General features: G+C 46.5%; 1 protein-coding gene across 3 annotated transcripts in view; it reads left to right on the top strand.

The window, feature by feature from the left end:
• The window catches only part of CFI (complement factor I), a 365,757-nt gene that overhangs the window by 280,883 nt on the left and 62,966 nt on the right, over window positions 1-21,908 (top strand). For all 3 annotated transcript variants that reach the window (XM_078676680.1, XM_078676681.1, XM_078676679.1), the window contains one exon: window positions 5,848-5,951. In XM_078676680.1, the coding sequence (XP_078532806.1) occupies window positions 5,848-5,951 (104 nt within the window). The remainder of the gene's footprint in view (window positions 1-5,847; window positions 5,952-21,908) is intronic.

Here is a 21,908-nt window from a genome sequence, read left to right as displayed (position 1 = left end):
TCTAGTCTGTTTGGATACAGAGTAACCTTGACGTAACCTTCCATATGCTACAAATATTTGATCCGATTTCCAAATGTTTGCAGTTCGTTGCAGATAGAACTTGAGACATCTCCTGATGTCAAGGGAGTGCAAAGCTCTTTCTGCAGCTGTTTGAGGATTTGGAGAAAATTTCTTCAAAATTATCGGTTCATTAAGGTGAAAATCCGTAGGAACCTTAGGCATGAAGCTGGGATTAGTACGAAGCACCACTGAATTTGATGTGAACTGCGGAAAAGGTGACTTAATCGTGAATGCCTGAATGTCGCTGACCCTCCTTGCTGATGTCAGCGCCAACAATAGAGATACCTTCCAAGAATGGAACTTTAAAACCACTTTATGAATAGGTTCACAGGGGTGCCGCATGAGTTGTGTGAACACCATATTTAAATGCCAAGATGGAGGTGGACGCCGAATAGGGGGAAACATTCGAAATAGTCCTTTAAAGAATTGCGGAATACCTCAAGTAGAGTAGAGAGAGTTAGAACCATCCTGACGGAACCTTGAGATAGCTGCCAAAAACACTTTCAACGTGGAATGAGATAACCCAGACCTTGCCAATTGAAGAAAGAACGGTAAAATCATCTGTTCTGGCTTGACATGAATTGGATGCAAATTGACAGATTGACACCAAGTGCAAAACCTTTTCCATTTGAGTTTGTATGTCTTAATCGTGGCAGGTGCTCGAATATTGGCTAAAACGTCTTTACATTCCGCAGGGATTTCTAAGTGTGCAAATTCAAGGTGTTGAGGAGCCAAGCTCCAAATTTCAAGGATACTGGGTCCGGGTGACAGATCTGACCCTCTTGAATGGACAGAAGGTTCGGTATTGGTGGAAACTGAATGGGATCACACTCCGAAAGGAGGAGAAGCTCGGTGAATAAGTATTGGCGAGGCCATCTGGAGGCAATGAGAATGAGGCGACAAGGCTGTTTCTTCATCTTGCAGATGATTCTGGGAATCAGTGGAATCGGAGGAAAGGCGCAGGCATATATCTGTGACCAGGTCATGGAAAGCACATGCCCGCACGAGTCATTGTGGGGAAGACAGCTTGCGAAGTATGGGCATTTGCGGTTCTGGCTGGCTGCAAACAGGTCCAGATCGGGAGGGCCCCGTTCCCGGAAAACTCGATCCAATGTTGGTTGATGCATTTCCCACTCATTATTGGATATTGCAGATCTGCTGAGAGAATCCGCTAGGACATTGGAAATCCCTGGGACATGGACAGCTGAAAGATTGATCCTGTGACGTATTGCCCAGTCACAGATCTCCTGGGCTTGTTGGAAGAGAAGGGACGACTTTGTACCGCCCTGTTTGTTTAGGTAGTGCATACTTGTCGTGTTATCTGTCCGAATCAGCACTGACGTCCCTAGTATGACAGTTCGAAAGGACTTCAAAGCCAAGAAAATGGGCTCACAACTCTAGGAGGTTGATGTGCCACTTCCTTTGTTGTACATTCCACTTTTCGTTGACTGTCATTCCTTGAAGGTGTGCCCCCCATCCTTCGAGGGAAGCGTCCATTGTGATTGTGAAATTTGGTACTTCTGATAGGAATGCACATCCTTCTCGCAAGTTCTTCATCCGAGCCCACCAAAGCAATGCTCTTCGCATTCGAGGAGTTATGAGAATGATGTCGTCAAACGACCCTGAAACCTGCAACCATTGGAGGTTGAGCTCTTCTTGTAAAGGCCTCATTCTGAGACGGCAATTGGGTATCAAAGGGATGCAGGATGAGATCATCCCCAGGAAAGATTTGAATAGTCGAACTGAAATGCACTTTCTTTCTTGCAACAGGCAAGTTAATTTGCAGATCTTGTGTTGTCTCTCTCTTGAGACGAAAGCCTGAATGAGTTGGGTGTCAAGCATGGCTCCCAAGAAGGTTTTCCTTTGTGACGGAATCAGATGAGATTTGTCGAAGTTGATTGAGAGACCGAGAGACTGGAACAGCGAAAGACATCTTTGGACGTGCGTGTTTGCCCTTGTAAAGGAATTTGCCTTGATAAGGCAGTCGTCCAAGTAAGGGAAGATTCGAATGCCTTCCAAGTGAAGGTGTGCGGCCACCGGAGCTAAAACCTTTGTGAACACACAAGGTGCTGAACGTAGTCCAAAGGGAAGGACTGAACTGAAAATCCCTGCCAGCCACTCTGAACCGTAAGAACTTTCTGTGCCTGGGGAGGATCTGCACATGAAAATATGCATCTTGAAGGTCGAGGTGGCCATGTGATCTCCTATCAAAAGAAGCTGGAGGATTTCTTGAAGCGTTAACATCCGGAAGGACAATTTTTCCAGGTATTTGTTGAGGGCGCGTAAGTCGAGGATGGGGCGCCATTCTCCTGTCTTTTTGCGTATGAGGAAAAATCTTGAGTAGAATCTGTTTCCTCTTTGCAATTGAGGGACTTGTTTGATTGCTCCTTTTCAAATCATCAAATTTATTTGGGAGAACAACTCCTTGAGATGAGCAGGAGGTCGGCCCTTGGGAGGAAAGTTTGGAGGGGTTTTGATGAATTCCAAAGTGTGGCCTCTGCCACTATATCTAGGACCCACTTGTCTGTAGTAATTCTGGTTCCAGATGAAGTCTATGATGGGAATGGCACTTACTTACGGCTGATCTTTAAAATCATAAAGGAAACAGTCGTCCTTTTTCGTCTCCATGGGAATTAGAAACCTCTTTGTAGCTCTTTCCATTATGAGATGGAAACCCCCAATATCTACAGGCGGAGAGTCAGCAGCAGCTGGAGCAGATGGTATTGGAGTTTGTATTTGATATTCATCCTACTCCGATAGATCAGATTTGTCATCAACTTCTCCTTCTTCCCTGTCATCATCTGTGGTGTTGGCCTCCTGGGAATGGTGAGATAGTGCCGGAGAAGGTGGCCCTGGAGATCGTAATGAGGATACTGGTGCTGGAGAAGGCTGCCTTGGGGATCTGAACGCAGATTCAGAGACTTGAGGCATGGGCGTCGATAGAAGCGACTCTGTCGATTCAGATGGAGGGAACCGGCAATAGTAGTCGTCTAACATATACTGTAAGTTGTTGAGGAGAGTCAAGGGCATTTGTGCTGTAGGCACCGTGGCAGGTGCTTGACCTAGAGGTTCAAGGAACTGCTCCTCTTCCTGATCCTCATCCTGATATTTAATGAGCAACACAGATGGACTCGTAGTAGTGCGGAACCTGTCATCCATATCTGATTGCTCCTCGTCATCTTCAGAGTCCAGCAGCTGTTCAGGTAACTTCTGTGGGGAGAGAGCTGCCAATGAAGAGCCACGTATTTCTAGCAAAGAAACTGTCGTAGACTGCGGGGCAAAGGAGACTGGAGACGGTGTGGCAGACCAAACTTGTAATTCCTTACATGATGACAGAAGAGGCATCAATGGTTGTTTCACCGACGGTGCCGTCGATGGAGATGGTGTAAGGATAGTGACCGCCGACGAGAGAGTCGACTTCATCGGCGGGGCAATCGTCGACGGTGTCTTCGACGACGAGGCAATTTTCGTCGATGATGCCTTCGACGACGAGGCAATCTTCGTCGACGATGTGGCCGTCGACGACGAGGTAGTTTTCATCGACTGTGAGGCCGTCGACGGCAAGTTAGTCTTCGTCGATGAGGTCGTTTTCATCGACGAGGTAGCCGCCGTCGAGGTGGTCTTCGTCGACGATGCACCCGTCAACGGGATCTTTTTACCCTTCGTCGCTGACGATGAAGCATCGACGATAGATGGCATTACCTTCGTCGACGAGTCTAACTGCAACAGAGACCAGCGTCGACGGAGAAGAGGCTGATGACATTATCATTTTAGGCCTCGGCGACGAAAAGGTGACTGTCGATGCTGAAGTAGCGTCGACGATGATAATCGTCGACGGAGGAGCCGTAGACGACGCCGTCGACGATGAAGCCATTTTCTGAGGTAAAACTTTTTCAGGAAGTCTTTTTGATGCCTTTCCAGACTTTCTCTGGAGCGTAACAGGTTTAGATTTTGAAGGTGGAGAAACCTTTTTTAAGGAAGAAGAAGAAGGCAAGCTAGAACCCTTAGTGGGTTGAGCTTTTCTCGACACCTTAGCCCCAGGAGAAGATACATCTTCCTCAGCCCTCCTCTTCTTAGAGGATAAAGACGACCCAGAGGCCACACTTCCCACCTCAGATAAGGGGTTGTCCTGATCCTTGATCTTCTGTAGCCACAGAAGTAGGCGTCCGTCCCTGTCTCTGAGGGTCTTCTGAGGGAAGGTCCTGCAGATCTTACAATCTCTCACCTCATGATCAGGATAAAGGCAGTAGATGCATTTTTCGTGGGGATCTTCTGAAAACAGCCAGAGCTTCCCACAAGATTCACAAGGCCTGAAGAGAGATTTTTTAGAAGATGACACCCTAAAAGGTAGGTGAAATTCAGTCAAAAGAGTGAAGTACTGAGCAGAGCTCAGGGAGACTCCCTTCACACGACGTGCAGTAGAAAATCTGAGAGCCTGAGCCTCCGGGGAGAACATTCTGGTGGGTGCTGTCGCCTGATTGGCTGAAGTTTGGACTATACATAATGACTATGATAGTCATGAGTGTGGAAGTTTTTCTTGTAGATTAGGGCTACTTTACTTCCTGGTGGTTGTATATTATCAAGGTTTTTTGGTTATTATGTGCATATTATTGCTTTTTTTTTATGTACCGTGGGACTCCCACTCCAAGGACTGGGAATGATTCAGGCATGTGAATCTATGAAAGACACCCCAATACTGGAGAAACACCAATACCTACTGTGGTCTGCAAGATGTGTGAAAGCACACAACTTTTGCCACACAGTAAAAGCACACACCCACTTTCAGCCTAAATAGTGAGGACACACAAAACAAACTTAAACATAATTTCCAACTGAAATTGTTTTGATGACTGATCTCATGCTTGCACCCTGAAACATTACCACCCACTAAATGGATGCCAAGAAGCAGTTGCATCCCTAAGTACCACCTAATTTCATGGAAAGTACCCTCTGAAACGTTGCAGAAGTGAAGGCTCTGATACAAAGGCACAGTTGTAACCAGTCCTAAAATTCACATTGACGGGTCCACTGCTGTGGTCTGCAACCAGGCCTAGACCACACATTACAGCGTCCACCCACAGGGATGCAAGACACTTCACTTTTGATACAGTTGGGCTAGTAGAACCAGGGCTCGACTGGAAACCTAAACCGGCCCTGGCAAGATCCTTTGCCGGCCCATGGTGGGGGAGGGGTACGGGGGGATGTTCAGTGCCTGCAGAAAGCTTGGTGTTGTTTTTGTTGTTGGGGGCTGATATTGCAACTAAGCTGCAATACAGGACCCCGGTAACAAAAACCGCTCCCCAGGGGTCTAAAACCAGCCCCCACTCTGGCAGCCCACCGGGGAAACGCCTGGGTGCCCATTACAGTCACTATGTAATAACTTTACTTTATCAAACATGCATAGCTTAGCACATTAATAACTGCTGTACACTGGTGCACACTCACACCTCTGCAAATTGATAACAGTTGAAGAACCATGCTTTGACACACAATAAACCAGGTTTTACCTCGAGGAATTTGTGCAGGGCAAAAATGTCCTGAAGAAGAGATTTGCAGCTCCAAATGAGAAAAAAAGTGTATGGCAAAACAAATCCAGCTCATTACTCCAGAGAGGAATTATCCCAAGGGGTGACATCGGGATTTATCTTCCTATTTCACATCATGGAAAGTCCATAGGACATGGACGGAGTCCTATGGTTTGTACTAATTGAAATTAATACAACAAAATAGTGTGGGAAACGTCTTGACTTGCTTTTTTGATGTAACCTTGACTTCTCTGTTTTACAGGATCAGTTTCCATGGCAAGTGGCAATTAAAGATGGAGAGTCAGTAAACTGTGGAGGAATTTACATTGGTGGTTGCTGGGTGCTGACTGCTGCACACTGCATAAGGTAAAAAGGCATTTTCTTCTGGCAAATGTATACTTATTTCTGTCTTTGAAATATGACTTTAAATAATGGAGAAACTACCAATGTGGGTTAGTCTGTAACAATACAAAGTGTTCAATGACTTGACCTTAAAACTCACTGTGCATTAGATTTCAACACTAATGTAATATAAACATATAAACCACTCATGAATATAAACACTCCCATTCCCTTGTGTCCAAATAGTTATACAGAGAGAAGATACAACTGTTACAGCATCATAGTGAGCATAGACGGGGTGAGTGCATGAGTAAAACTTCTTTCATTCCTCTGTTTTCTCCCTCGGTGAGATTGGTTCAGGGATTATGCTCATACCTGCCAGTGTGGCTTTCCAACTGTCCTGTTGTCTTTCTTCCTGTGTGGCATGGGAGGTGGAATCCAGACTGGCCACATAAGGGCTGAAAATAAGTAAGAAACATGGCGGGTGTAAGAGACATGCCCTACGCCATCTTTGTATTACTGATTCTGGCCTTCATAGGCCCTCACTGAGCTAAGTTCTTTCAAAGCTTACACAGACTAACAGGCTCTGTACAGAGTTATCCCCCACAGTTGTGTCCAGTCCACCAAACTGATATTTCTAGAATAAAGAGCAAGTAGGGATGTAGGACAGAAAGTTCATATTTTTCTTGTTTCTCTGTGAGGCCTTTATTTTATTTGTTACAACATTCTACTGGCGAAATGTTCTAATAGCCTTATAGCCTTCTGTAGCTGGGCTATACTGGCAATTAAGTCCAGCTCTTTTGTTAAAGGCCCTTGCCTTCGGTTCAGCGGTCTTTATTTGCCGATATAGCCCGCTACGTCGGGCCATAAGGCTACAATGTAGATTTTCCCCAACCTCGATGGTCAGAAAAGCGGGATTTTATTAAAGACACAGAGGCTAATATTATTGCAATCTTATTTATTTAGTGAACCCCAGCCACTTTAAAGAACTTAGAATGTTGTAAAACAAAAAAATCCAACCCAATGAAAGGCCAGAACATACATGACTCTTCCTTCTTTTTTATCAAATAAACATTCTTGAACCCTTTCCATCCGTCTGATGGCCGAATCGCGCACGCGTCCAAGGGGTAAACTAAGATAAACATGAAAAGTCCCAATTGACTAGATCCACTTCTGCATCAAAATCCAACAGAAGGAAATCAAACTTAGAATAACTTCTCTTTTATTGTTGAGCATGATCTACAAAATAAGCAAAGAGAAAATCAACAAGGGATTGGGTTTAGGGTGGGAATAATATTAGCCTCTGCGTCTTTAATAAAATCCTGATTTTCTGACCATCGAGGTTTGGGAAAATCTACATTTTATGTTAAGACCGGAGGCTAATCCTATTGCAAGTTTAAAGCCTTTTTAGTAGACATGAAGCAGCATTTTCACAGGTCTAAAATAAAACTTGCGAAAAACCATATCATTTGACCAATCAGCACATTTTAGAATGTCATTCAAAGAACCTCCTTGCATAAAGGCTTGAGAAGCAGAAGCACCCCGAACAGCGTGTGCACCAAACATACTAACATCAACATCAGACATTCTCATCATTTCTTTAACCCATCTTGCCAGAGTTGTAGATGATACACCTTTGTGAGGTTTCCTGAAATTAGAGGTTTGACATTAGATCTCAATAGAACTGTTCTCCCCTCATACTCTTTGACGCATCTGACAACACATAAATTCACATAATCATCAAAATAAGGATAGAAAATTGTTTGAGAGTTAGTTTGTCCTGCTGTTTAAATAAAAACATATACCCTCGGCAGAAAAGACTCTGCTTGAGATTTCCAAAGCTTTGACATCGGAAACTCTTATAAAAGAGACTAAACATAGAAGTGTTGTCAATTTGAAAGAAAGTAATTTAAGAGATAGCGAATTGTTTGTACCCAAACTATCTATAAGTTTCAGGACTTTAGGAATGGCCCATAGAGAGTTGTATGTAGAAATCTGTAGTTTTGAAATATTAATAATTCTCAACAACCTCTTAATGAGTATATTTTGACCTACAGAAACATGACCAACAGCAATAGCAGAACGATGAACATTGACAGTTCTATAAGCTAGACCTCTTGCGAACAATTCTGATAAATAGTTTGCTATTTCAACTATATCCACCAAAATGGGATCAAAATTCCTTTCGAGACACCACCAACCCCATTTTTGCCAAGCCAAACTATCCATTTTACATGTTTCTGGTGCCCAAGATTCTTTGATGAGGTTTAATGCCTCTTCAAAAAGTCACAGCACTTCCCATAGATTCCTGAAATTTTCCAAGCCACCATTCTCAATTCTCCTTCTAGAACTAGATCGTGCAGCTCTCCTGAAGGACCTAGAAGACTTTCTGGGAATACCGGTAGTACACTTGGATACTCTACCAGCATTACCAACAAAACAGGGCACCACACTTTAGACATCCAAAAGGGGGCCACAAGAACCAGTGAAACCTTTCATTTGCAAACCAGCTTCTCAAGTAATCATTGAAAAGGGAGAAAAGGCATATCCTTTCAGATCCCTCCAATCTTGTCTGAATGCATCCACTCCTGCAGATTTTTGGTTTGGATGCCAACTGTAAAAAATCTCTAGTTGGGTGTTGAGTCTGTCCGCAAACAGATCTACTTGGCATGGACCCCAAATGACCATCATGACCAAATTTCACTGTTCAGACACCAATTGCTTGAGTCCCTCTGATTCCTTGAAAAACAATCTGCCTCCACATTGTTCAAGCCAGGAATGTGTTCCGCTTGAACAACAATATTCTGTTTCAGACAATAATCCCAAAATACTTTCGCCAAATCTTTCGATTTCGGACCTCCTAACTTGTTGACATATCTTACTGCTGAGACATTGTCCATTCTGAAGAGAACCGAACATCTTGCAGAGTCCTTTACAAAGCTTTTTATTGCAAAATACCCTGCTAGAAGTTCCAAACAGTTTATATGTAAACTCCTTTCTTCTTCCATCCAAAGACCACCAGTTGAAACTGAGCCACAGTTCGCTCCCCATCCTGACAAGCTTGCATCTGATTCTTTTACCAGATCTGGGAGAGAGCCAAAAATTGCTTTCCCAATCCATGTTTCCATATATTTTAACCACCAGTCTATTTCTTCCCTCGCTTCTTGAGAAAGGGTTACTTCCTCTCAATAACTCAAGCCATCTCTTAGGTGTTTGCTCTTCTAACGCTGGAGCGCCCGATAATTCGAAGGACCAGGAAAAATGGCTTGAATCGTAGAGGATAGCAAGCCTATTACCCTTGCTAGCATTCAAAGAGATATTTTCCCCATAATTAGGATATTCCTTTGTTCCTTTTTTATGCATTTTAATAATTCTCTTGGGAGCTTCAGTTGACCTTGCACAGTGTCTATCATAAAACCTAGGAATTGAGTAACCTGATGTGGAATTAGACAATACTTCTGTCTGTTTACCACAAAACCCAGATCCTCCAAAAGGTTTATTGCCAAAGCAGTGTGATCTATCACTCTCAATTTCACTTGGTCCATTATGAGTATGTTGTCTAGATAAATAATCAAACGTACACCTCGTTCTCATCAGGTAAGCTGCCACCGGCCAGAGGAACTTGGTGAAACACCAAGGGGCCAAAAAGAGATCGAAGGGTTGACATACAAACTCCCACATCTTTCCTGCCCATCTGAAGCGGAGATATTTTTGGTGATCTTTACAAATAGGGATTGTTAAATACGCATCTTTTAGGTCTCATCTTGTTAGCCAATCCCCCGGTTGCAGTATATCCCTAATTCTTATCTTAACTTATCTTAAGTGAAAGTTATAGAGCGCACTGACACCATAAGTTTCCTGGCGCTGAAAGAGAGAGTGCAGAAATTGCTGGGGCGGACTAACCAGTTAAAATAAAGAGCCGGGTCTTCAAAAATTTCCTGAAATTCAGTAGGGAGCAGCTTGACTTGACTGACAAGGGAAGAGGATTCCATAATTTAGGGGCAAGGTGGGCGAACCTGCGTCCGCCAAATTTTTTTTAAGTTTAACTGTAGGGGCGACCAGCAGGGGGAGATGAGCCGAACGAAAGTTGCGTTAAGTGTAGACCCTCCATTTTGAAGTAGTGGTATTCTACCCAATCGTTGAGACTCTTTAGATTTATAACTGGTCTCATACCTTTCTCTTTTTTCTGGACTAGAAAAATATTGCTTACAAAACATTTTGACAAATCTAGTGATTTCCTGATTACAACTTTCTCTAGTAGGTCTTGAACCTCTTGTTGACTAGTTTTGGTAACTCTTCGTTGAACCATATGATTTCTGGGATATGGTCTTGAACAGGTTCCCCCACAAAGTCTATCTGGTATTCCTTAACAGTTTCCAACACCCAAGGGTCTTTTGTTATCGATAGGCAATTTTTTACAAATCGAGCCAGCCTACCACCTATCTTTATAGGGGTAATAGAAGGGTCTTGACATACCTGAACCTCTTGATCGGGGGTCACCTCATGGTCCTCTTCCTTTAAACCCTTGTCTCTGAGCGTAGAAACATCCGTATGAGTTCTGGGATTGATAGAGGTTTGGTCTAAATCCTCTCTGAAAAGGAGGTCCTTGAATTTCCTTGGCCTCGACCGGGAAATCGACCTCTTGATCCCTGGCCCGCCAAAAACACGTCTGTCGAAGACCTTCTTAATCTCCCTTTGAGATTTTTGTAAGGAGCTAAAGGCTCCCACATACTTGGACATCTCCTTGATAAAATCATCACCGAAAAGTAGCCCATTGGCTTCTTGCCCTCCTTCATTATTGCCTAGCTCCACCAATTTAGGATACATTTTTAGAAGGATGCTCCTCCTTCTTTCAACAGATATGGCCGTATTGGCATTGCCTAGGAGGCATACTGCCCTTTGGATCCATTGCCTTAGCTCTTCCACGTTTAGGGTGGGTTTGCCAACAAAGGCCTCTTCCGTCATGTCGAATATTTTGGTTAAGGGTCCAGAAAGGTCTAAAAGCCTGTCTTGGCACATGCGCAATCGTTTATCTAGCCCTTTTCTGGGGTCTTAAACACCTTTGCCAATGAAGGCAATTATTTTTGGATCATATCAGGTGTATGAGTGACTTTATTGGCCAACAGGGGACTAGGGCATTCTGACCTGAGGCGTAGTCTCACATCTTTAGGTGTTTGCTTTCTCATCCAGAACTGCATGTAGTCTGTTACATGTGCAGCTGGAGACCATTCAGGAGATAAGGGGTGTTTTAAGAGAGAGGGGTCAAAGATAAGGCCTCCGAAGGGATCCGTTAATTCCCAAAAACCTTTCCATGGTCCCCTTGTGTGTCCTCGACACCACTAATTTTCATATGAACAGAGATTTATAGTTTGGGCCAGCTGGTTCAATATTTTTGCATCTTCTACTAGCCTTACCTCCTTTTTTAGATAGGCGGTCCTCATTGGCTGACCAACATTTCTCTTCATCTGAGAGTCTATTTTTGTCCAAAGAAAAAATCTCCAGCTTCTTGTCCATTTTCTTCTCCGTGTCTTGAGAAATGTTTTCTAGCATGCCCCTTAATTTGTCCTCAAAGGACTCTTTAGAAGTGTTAGGGGGTGCTTGATAAATGCTCTCTTGAAGATTCATGGTTAAGGATGGGCAAAAGTTTAAAACCTAATGGTTTAAATGCAGGCCAAGATAGTAAAGCTAATGGTTTTGAAAGAGCACAGCCGCATTTGAAAAAACATCTGACAATCAGCTGTAACAGTGTAAATAATAACTGTCAGTTTATTTAACGCCTTAACCTCGGCGGCAATCCCGCCGCAGTGCGGGCGTTCTAAAGGGTGGGTGGGGCTGCGTCGGCCAACGGTTGTTCGCAGCACCAGGGAGGGAGCACGGAAGGGGTTAAAAGGTAATGAGTGTGTAAACAGTATAATACTATGTAAGGCATACCAAGGCCTTAAGATGGCCACAGAGTCTACGTGGAAAACGTAGTCTTGACGCCCCTGTTAGTTCCCCTTTCTATTTTTACTGATCTCTTAAACCGGAGGCTGTACTTCCGGAAAGGAAAGAGAGGTTAAATGGCACATTGTGTACCGAGCGTGAAGAGCGGTCAGCGCGTAATGCCTGAAACGCGCACTTGCCTTCAATGTGGCAGCGACGCTAGACAAGCCCCCGGAATGAATGCAGTGTGGGCAGGGGCAGGAGAAGCAACAATGACTCGGTCGCGATCGGAGCATTATTGCAGCTCCTAGCAACGCGGTCGAGCTGTGCAAGCGGTAACCAGGGTGGTTACCATGGTGCTCGTCTCGCTGTCTTCGAGGAGGGACAGTAAGGGGTTTAAAACAAAAACAAATCTTTAAAACGATTGAAAAACAGAGCAAGGTAAATGCTGAAAGGAAAAATTATTAAACATAAGAATTAAGAACATAATGACTCAAGTATCATCATATTGATAACATAACAAGTCAATTAGCAACAGCTAGCTTAGCAACTAAGCATATATAAACATATATGTATGAATAACAAGTTATAATAATAGTAAAGTATGTAAAAGAAAACCTACATTCTTGTAAAGGCAAAGCACAGGTAATCAAACAAATCCTAACTATTCACAATGCAGTGATAAGCAGAGCGGAGGATGAGACAATACTTATCTTGACTGCGGCAGCCAAAAATGGAAGGAAGAGTTATGTATGTTCTGGCCTTTTATTGGGTTGGAATTTTTCACTTTACAACATTCTAAGTTCATTAAAGTGGCTGTGGGTAGCTAAATAAAGAAGATTGCAATAAGATTAGCCTCCGGTCTTGACATAAAATACACAATGCGCAAGCTGGCACAACCAACTATCTTGGGGAGGAATAAATTGATTGATGCTTTATTTCGATATGCACATATCATAAAAGCAGTACAAAAAGATAAAAACAGCATGTCGAAATAAGTAAGACTGTACAAGTGGAATGATAATTAAAACACGGTATGTCAACATAAATTAGATAAAAAAGAATTAAATTGTTATGGACAGTCTTCTAAGTCTTATCAACCAAGCCCATTTTAAAAATTTTGCAACAGCACAAACAATAGGAGGGGCTGTGTTAGTTAAAAGAATCCGAAGGGCAACAGAGTGCTGACGAGTCCCCAGTTCTCTGCAAATGGGGCCAAGCCAACGCGATCTGGGGCGACCATAGTCCTGGCATTCGAAAAGGAAGTGTGGCACCGTCTCTGGTTTGTCCGGACAAGAGGCACAAAAGCATGATGTGGGCTGGGCTTTATTCCACCTTGAACAGAGATCCGCCAAGGGCAAGGTTCCTAGCCGAAATTTAATGTACAAGGACCTATCCATAGCCACTGTTATAATATCCATATATGGCTCATACAAGACAACGTCTTTGAACAACAGGAAAGCTGCGGTGGTTTTGCAATGCTGCTGGCTACTAGAGCGCTTCACGTCAACCCACTCCCAGAAAAGTTTTTTTAGAATCTTCTTTGGTGGAGCGGAGTGACTATGCCAGCAAGAAGCCAAACCCAGTTCCCCTAAAAGATGTTTTATGTCCTTCAGCCATTTGATGCTGCTCCAACCATCAGCATGCATCACTTCTGCCAGACCATTGGCATACGATTGTAGCTCCGGGACCCTCCACAAGCGTGCCCAGAGCAGAAGGGGACGAAGCCGAGCCTGGTCCCTTATGGCTTTACAGCCAGTGTCCAAGAGCATTGGGATGGTCGGGCTGCTCGATGGAATAGCAAGAAGATCCTTGATAAATTTATTTTCGGCCTTACTCAATGAGTCGACTTTGCCCAAGCCCCACAGTTCCGATCCATAGAGAGAAGCAGGGACTGCACGAGCTTTATAAATCTCCAGTATGGGTGCAACACAATGTTTTGAGGAGTTATTGTACTCCTTAAGAAGGGCGCCCCCCACCCTTTTGTGGGCCAGAGTCATTTTATCGATGTGGGCAGTCCAGCTCATTGCATCATTCAGACGGATCCCCAGATAATCAAATTCCGCCACTCTTTCTAAGGGTATGGAGTTCAGGATTGGAGTGCGACCAAGTTTGCGAGGTGGGTGCATGACTAGGTACTTGGTCTTGTCTATGTTAATGACGAGGCCTTTAGTGGTACAGAAATCCTGGAAGCGGTTCAGCAAAAACTGTAGACCTTGGGGGGTTTTGGAGATGAGGAGGGTGTCGTCGGCGAACAACAGAGTTGGAATTTTTACTCCACCCAGGCTGGGAGCATCTGATGGTTCGCCCAATAGATGATCTACCACCCCGTTAATATAGAGGGAGAATAAGGTAGGGGCCAAAACACAGCCCTGTCTTACTCCCCTCTCGACCCTGATTTTATCGGTCTTTTCCCCATTCAGCCCCCATCTAACCTGGGCATAGGTGTTGGAGTGCAGGTTAATGAGGAGGTTCAGTAGGTACGGGGGCATCCCTAAACCATGAAGCACCCTCCAAAGTTCCTCCCTTGGTACCAGGTCAAAGGCAGTCTTAAGGTCAATAAAGGCCAGATAGAGACTGCCTTTGCCCAGCACCACCACCTTCCAGTGTAACAACAAAAGCCTAAAGGCCTGTTCAATAGTTCCTGTACCCGAACGGAACCCAGCCTGCATGTCGGACAGAATGTGATTGTCGTCCACCCATTGAGTAATTCTCCCCAAGATGGTTTTCCCGGCCAATTTCTGGCTGGAGTCTATTAGGCTTATAGGCCTATAGTTCCCGGGTAAATCCCGACTGCCCTTTTTAAAAATGGGGACCACCTCTGCACCTCTCCAGGAGTCAGGCACAAGCCCTCCCCCCATGATTGCATTGAGGAGTGCAGAGATTAGTACCCCCCATTCTTCCGGGTAAGCACGGAGGATGTCCCCCGGTAGGCCATCCGGGCCAGCTGCTTTCAAGGGGACCAAGGTTTTGATCTGCTTTGTTACATCAAGGGGGGAAAACAGATCCAGGTCACGGTCTAGAGTAAAGGCTGGGATGTTAAAGGGATCATTAAGGGGGCCTTCAACAGCAGAGTACAGATTTTGGAAATGGGAAAACCAAGTCTGGGCATTAATCGCACAAGTCCTCCGGGAATCGTCGGGACGATTCCTTTTACCCACCATGTCCCAAAAACCTTTAGCATCTTTCCCTCGGCTGGCAGCCAGGAGGTCCTGCCAGAAGTTATCCTCCCATTCCATCCTTGCATTTTTCTGGCAGAGTGTGTAGTGTCTCCTGGCCTCCCTAGTCCTAAGCGGCAATTTGGACTTGACTGCCTCAATAAGAAGTGATTTCGCCTCCCTACACTTTTGGTTGTACCAGCCCTGACCCGGTCGTAGGCTGGGTTTCCTTCCGCTCGGGTGGGCTGGGACTACAAAGAGGTCGCCAATGGCCTGAGTTATGACACAAAACCTAGGTGCCACCTCCATCAGCCCTTCCTCTTGGCAGTCAAGATTGGCCAGGGCTGAGACCAGAAGCTGCCTAATCGCAGAGGTTTTCTCCTCCGAAAGAGCCAGCTTCGCCCACTTTAGCCTTCGCCCACAGTTCGTGACCACTGACAGGTCTGGCGCGGGGTTACAAGGAGAACCACTCACGGTGCTGTTGACGCACCTGTGGGACAGGGTGAGGGACAGGAGATTGTGGTCACTCTCCACAGAAGGTAAAACTACCATGTCATCCACCATGCCCCACAGGTGTATGTCAAGGAGGAAATAATCAATCCGTGACGTGTGTCCTGGCCTATTGTAGGTGTGCGCCCCTACTTTGTCGGACCTGGTTCTGCCATTGGCAGCTCTAAGCCCAAACTCCATAACTAGGGAGTTAATCTGGAGGGCCACTTCTGTCCATTTTTTAACAGGGCCAAGCTCGAGGTGAGGAATCCCCCACCCATTGTCAAGTTCCTCTTGATCTGCTAGGATGTCCAGATCAAGAGGCTCGAAAGTGCAGTTCAGATCACCTGCCAACAGTGTACAAGACCTGTATGGAGATGAGCGGAGCTGCGCTTCCAAGCAAGCTATAACTGGGGATTCTCTTCCCCCCTTAGTGCCACGGGCATAAATGTTAAAAATATTTAAAATGACTCTGCCCTGGGAATTTCTAAGCAAAATGTTTAGGAGGTCGGGGCAGTTAGTGTCCTTCTCCTCCACCCTACAGTTAAGTGCGGTGGCTACCCAGATTAACAGACCGCCAGAGGGGCGGCCCCTGCCAGTTACACTTTCTGCTGCCGGCAAAAAGTGGGTGGAATAACCCGCCTTGTGAAGGGGCACCCGACTCCAGGTTTCCTGGAACAGGCATATGGAGTATTGCTCCACACGCTCGCTCCAATCCGGCAACGCCAGCTTCCTTTCGAGGCCCGCAACATTCCAGCTGAAAACCCTAATCTGGGGGTCCGTTACAGCTGCAATGCTACAATCCTCGACAGGGGGTGACAAGTCCGCAGAACCCACATCAGGGGGACCAGGCGGAGAATTATGGGAAGCCCCAGTCTCCCCCTTCCCCTCCACAGACTCGGCCGTAGCCAGAGTCTGCGGTGGGGAGGAGGAGCCATTGGATTTGGGGTATGGTGATGACTCAGCAACAAAACCCGGGGCCACAACGACCTCCCCCGGATCATGACTGAGTCAACAACTCCCAGGTCCCCAGTTTGGTATCACTGGGGCTGGGGGTAGCTGCTGGGAAAGAACCCCCGGGGTCAGAAGGCCGTGGGCAGTGTTTTCAACCAAAAATTGGCCCCCTGGGCTGCCAATGAAGGAGGGTTGTCCAAGGTGGAAGGAGGGGGTGGTCATAATAGACCGTGGGTAAAAAAATGTCAAATCGACTATGTCGATACCCGAACCAGCCGTGGGTTGACCTTGAGAGCATATAAATTGGGCAACCCTGGCATCTTGGAAATTTACAACCACACAATCCCCTTCAAGCGATTTTTTCCCGTGTCCAATCCAACCCACCCTGCGTACACCAAGAATAATTCCATCCACTCCCGCAGGCAAGGGCCTGTTGGCTTTCAGCCAGTGGATGACCTTATTCTTTAGTGCCTGATGGTTTTCCCGCTGGGTACTCCCAATAGGGGGGACTTTCGTAAGGATGACAACATACGGGTGGCACTCAGGGGGGAGGTTGACTGGGGGACGCTTGCGTCTACTGTTCTGGGGAGGACCCAAAGGGAGCCGATTTGTAGGTGGGACGGGAATAAATGCAACCTTAGGGGTTGATGCAACACCACCAGTTGCATCAGATATAGCAACCCCAGGATGCGAAGTAGGGCCCGTCCCTCCCTTTGTGTGTTGCCTTGGGGCCTGGGTAGCCACCGGGGATATTGCTGCTGGGGGAAGGGTAGCATGCACGTGGGCAACATAAGTGGGAGCCTTCGGCTTTATCTGTCTAGGACCAACCTTAGGAGCAGCCAAGATCGTATTCCCAGGTGCAGGGTGCTTGGGCGGCTGCATCAGTTGGTCTCCCAGGGGGGGTCTCTCTGGGACCTCTATCCTATTGGACTCATCTGACCTATCAGTCCTATCCTTACTGGGCTTTGGCTGGTGCTTGAGAAGGGTCTTTAGGGCAAAGAAATTGTCCCTAGTAGCCTGCTCAAAGCAGTCAAGCCTTTCCCCCAACCTCTTGACCTGGTCTATAAGTGGCAACACAAGAGACTTGACCATCTTCTCAAACGCCTCCATAGAGTGACCCACGTTGTCCTGAACAGGCGTTAGTGGGGCCGACAAGAAGGGTGGTACTGTGTCAATAACAGCCGGAGCGCAAATGGCTGTCCCTGTGGATACCGGTCCTGCGGTGCTCTCGGGGGAGGGACCCCTCAGGGGCAGGTACCTGGGATGGTTAGTGGTCTTAGATGGGCAACCCTTTCTAGTGTGATTTGCCCTTTTCCCCTTCCTTTTGATAGGCTCCTGGATGGGTTGCTTTTTGGTCGGCGCTTGTGGGACGGGAGCAGGAACCTCAGGGCAGTGTAGGGACTGAATGCCAGGTGCACCTACTAGAGAGAGCTCATTGCATGGATCTATGAGCACGGCACATGGACTGGTACCGTGGACACCAGTCAATGAGCTTTCTAACCCCTCTAAACCACCCATTGGAGGTGCAATAAGGGAATCCCCAGGTAAATCCTCAAGCAAAAGTGCAGGGGGAGTAGGATTTAGAGGGGACAACACCATTGCTGGCGATGGACTTTTGGCAGGAGGGAAGTCAAGTGAAAGGCGCCGTTCAGATATGGCAAGTTCATTGTCTATGACAGCCGCAACCCTTGTCAGGAATTTGTCCATAGAGCCAAACATAGCACCCCCGGGGGCACTCTCCCCGCAACCCCTCAAGGCCTTACCGGAGCGTGTTGACATGCTGAGATGCGGCACCTCAAGTTGAAACCGGTACAGTAGATGGAAATGGGGTGGCCCTGCCCTGCCTCCTCCTGCCCCGGACGGCCACAGACGGCCCGCCCTCTGCCCGGGCTTAGCCCCGTGCTAAGTCCCGCGCGCGTCCCGCTTCGCGGATAGCCCAGAGTGTTCTTGTAGCCCTCAGCAATCAAGGGGGGGCGTGGCCGCAGCGGGAAGAGGCTACAGCTGGCAGAATAGCCTCGCAGTCCCGCAGCGGTAGGGAGGGGTCAGCAGCTCACGGTCACTGCCTGACACAGCGCTCTCAGCGTCCACGGAGCCCCAGCAGTAGCAGCACAGGTAGGGGGCCAAATCCTTCGCACAATCAGGAATCCAGCAAAAGGGCAGGAAGCAGGTGAATGAGTAGCACCCGCGCAACGGGTGCTGCGAAAAGTTATACTCCTCGAGGTCCAGGGGGCGTGGCCGCAGCGGGAAGAGGCTACAGCTGGCAGAATAGCCTCGCAGTCCCGCAGCGGTAGGGAGGGGTCAGCAGCTCACGGTCACTGCCTGACACAGCGCTCTCAGCGTCCACGGAGCCCCAGCAGTAGCAGCACAGGTAGGGGGCCAAATCCTTCGCACAATCAGAAATCCAGCAAAAGGGCAGGAAGCAGGTGAATGAGTAGCACCCGCGCAGCGGGTGCTGCGAAAAGTTATACTCCTCGAGGACCAGGGGGCGTGGCCGCAGCGGGAAGAGGCTACAGCTGGCAGAATAGCCTCGCAGTCCCGCAGCGGTAGGGAGGGGTCAGCAGCTCACGGTCACTGCCTGACACAGCGCTCTCAGCGTCCACGGAGCCCCAGCAGTAGCAGCACAGGTAGGGGGCCAAATCCTTCGCACAATCAGGAATCCAGCAAAAGGGCAGGAAGCAGGTGAATGAGTAGCACCCGCGCAGCGGGTGCTGCGAAAAGTTATACTCCTCGAGGTCCAGGGGGCGTGGCCGCAGCGGGAAGAGGCTACAGCTGGCAGAATAGCCTCGCAGTCCCGCAGCGGTAGGGAGGGGTCAGCAGCTCACGGTCACTGCCTGACACAGCGCTCTCAGCGTCCACGGAGCCCCAGCAGTAGCAGCACAGGTAGGGGGCCAAATCCTTCGCACAATCAGGAATCCAGCAAAAGGGCAGGAAGCAGGTGAATGAGTAGCACCCGCGCAGCGGGTGCTGCGAAAAGTTATACTCCTCGAGGACCAGGGGGCGTGGCCGCAGCGGGAAGAGGCTACAGCTGGCAGAATAGCCTCGCAGTCCCGCAGCGGTAGGGAGGGGTCAGCAGCTCACGGTCACTGCCTGACACAGCGCTCTCAGCGTCCACGGAGCCCCAGCAGTAGCAGCACAGGTAGGGGGCCAAATCCTTCGCACAATCAGGAATCCAGCAAAAGGGCAGGAAGCAGGTGAATGGAGGAATAAAAGATTATTTCTTGAGGTAAGATTCACATGACAACAGGAGGAGACTGCCATCTTAACTTGCAGCCACATTGATGTTTCCTGATCAATCAGCACCTCCAAAGATTTGGCATTTGGGGCAGGTTTATGAGTTGGGATGAATTGGCCCTGCGGATCGGTTTTATCATGACAAAAACTATAACAAACTTCCTCACCTCTTTAGAAGAGAGTAGTTTTTAGATTGGGAGACTTTTTTAGAAGTATCGGATTATATCAGAAAAGAATTGAAGAACGTCAATATCAGCTCATCCGAAGCAAGAGATTTGTTGACAGACAGAAAGGCAGAGGAGAAAGACAAGAGTGAGGAAAGTAGGCATGTTTACTTGCAAACATATACTCACACTCTTCTCCGGCATATGATGGGCATGCATTCTGTGAAAAAGGAGAGACTTTTGCAAGACCTTTTGGGAGGACCAATTGATAAGCCTTACCTACTTGTCCGCTAACAAATGTGAAAGCTAATTTGAGAATGGGAGGAAGAGAACTGTCTTGAAAACGATAAGTCATAGAAACTCAAAGAGAGGTAAACATGAGTTAAAAATTGATCAAAACTAATTTCAAAGGAATTGGTAAATACAAACAAAAAATCTAGAGTGCTCTAAAGAGTGTATTGTTCCTTCCAACGCCTGAATAGCTGAAAATCGTGTGTCCCAGAAAATGTCAAATGATTTATTTTAAAACACTGTGGTATAGTGAAGCCATATATTAGCAATTTTCGTATTCGATTGTAACACACGAAAAAGACATATAGTGCATCAATCTAAACAGTTCGTGTAGATACGTGAATCAAAAAAAGTTCGTCTGTTGTGACGGGTAAGTCAGTCAATAGTCTGTGTTGGGGGTGTCCATTTTCTGTTTATTGTTCCATTTCAACAAAAGCCAACCCGTGTTTCATCGCATGGAACAAATGCGAATCTTCAGGGCTATATGAGAAATACAAAGTCTGTTGAAACTCCACATGTTTCAGTTACACTTTTCATGAAAAGACCGGGTGACTCTTGGTGTCACCATGGTGGACAAAGGCATGCGCAGAAGGTGGTAATGTGACTTTTTGTGTGTGTGGGAAAAAAAAGGCATAGCTACGGTGACATGGGTGACATGGTGCTGTGTCTTGTGGTAAAAAAAATTTTCTTTAGAAATACTGTAAAAAACAAAGTGACTGAAGTGACTTCTAGTGCTTCGCTTTGCAAGCAACCTGGCCGGTTAATGCGAGTGAAGTGATGAGGCAAAGTGGGGTGTGATATAGATAGAACGGTGTCCCAAGGTTCTTCACGAGTGACATAAGTGCAGGTTGTTTCAAAATGCTTACGACATGACAGTATGACATCATTACGATAGACCATTGCTTGGTGCGCGTAGGGTTTGCTATCTAAGATTATTTGTCTTCCAAAGTGCGCTCTTAGAGTAGTTTTGATTCTGTGATGGTGGACTAACGTTTCGAAAAACCAGACATACCTGAAAAGAGGCTTTATATACCGGATATGCTGGTAAGAAGTGGACACAAGAAAGGGCGCGAAGTGACCAGTCAGGGCTTGAACTATGTTGATCATCAGTATACGGATTACAACAACGGGGAGACAAATGGAAGAGAAACGGAGGAAACAATGTAAAAAAGTAAAATTATAGAATGCTTGTCTGTATTGAGATACACGGAAAAAATTAATTAAAATTAAAATTAAAGCTGGGCGTCATGATTGGAACTATGGAAAAATAGAGGGGAGGGTGAAGTCTTTAGACCAGAGTTTTAAATGGAAAAAACGCGAGGCCATGGCTTAATGTCATACTTAAATCTAGTAAATATAAGAACTACAATTCCACTAACAAAAATTATTGACCATCAGATGAACACTGAGGGAGCCAATAGTGATTGCAAGCCACTGATTACGTCAGGGGGCGTTATTATCAGATATGTTTGGATGATTTAAAAAGTGCGACGTTATTAATGTTTAAACAAAACGGAACTCACCCGACCAGCCAAATATATGATCTATTTGGCTACAATGTATGGGAGGTGACTGCCACGGTAACGGCAAGAGACCTCGTATGGCGTTTCTAGGAGCACAGTATCCGATGTGTGGATAAACACATCTGTAAAAAAAAGTAAGATATGCACCTACTTTGTCAAAGTTCCGCTTTAAATGAAAGACACAAAGTCCACCCAGTAAAGCAAAACGCCTGGTAGTAAAAGAGTCCTACCTTCGTTCACTGTCGGTAA

Source organism: Lissotriton helveticus, chromosome 2_1, assembly GCF_964261635.1.
Source record: "Lissotriton helveticus chromosome 2_1, aLisHel1.1, whole genome shotgun sequence".
NCBI classification, from domain to species: domain Eukaryota; kingdom Metazoa; phylum Chordata; class Amphibia; order Caudata; family Salamandridae; genus Lissotriton; species Lissotriton helveticus.
Note: the sequence above shows the minus strand (reverse complement) of the source record. Positions and strands in the feature narration are given on the sequence as shown.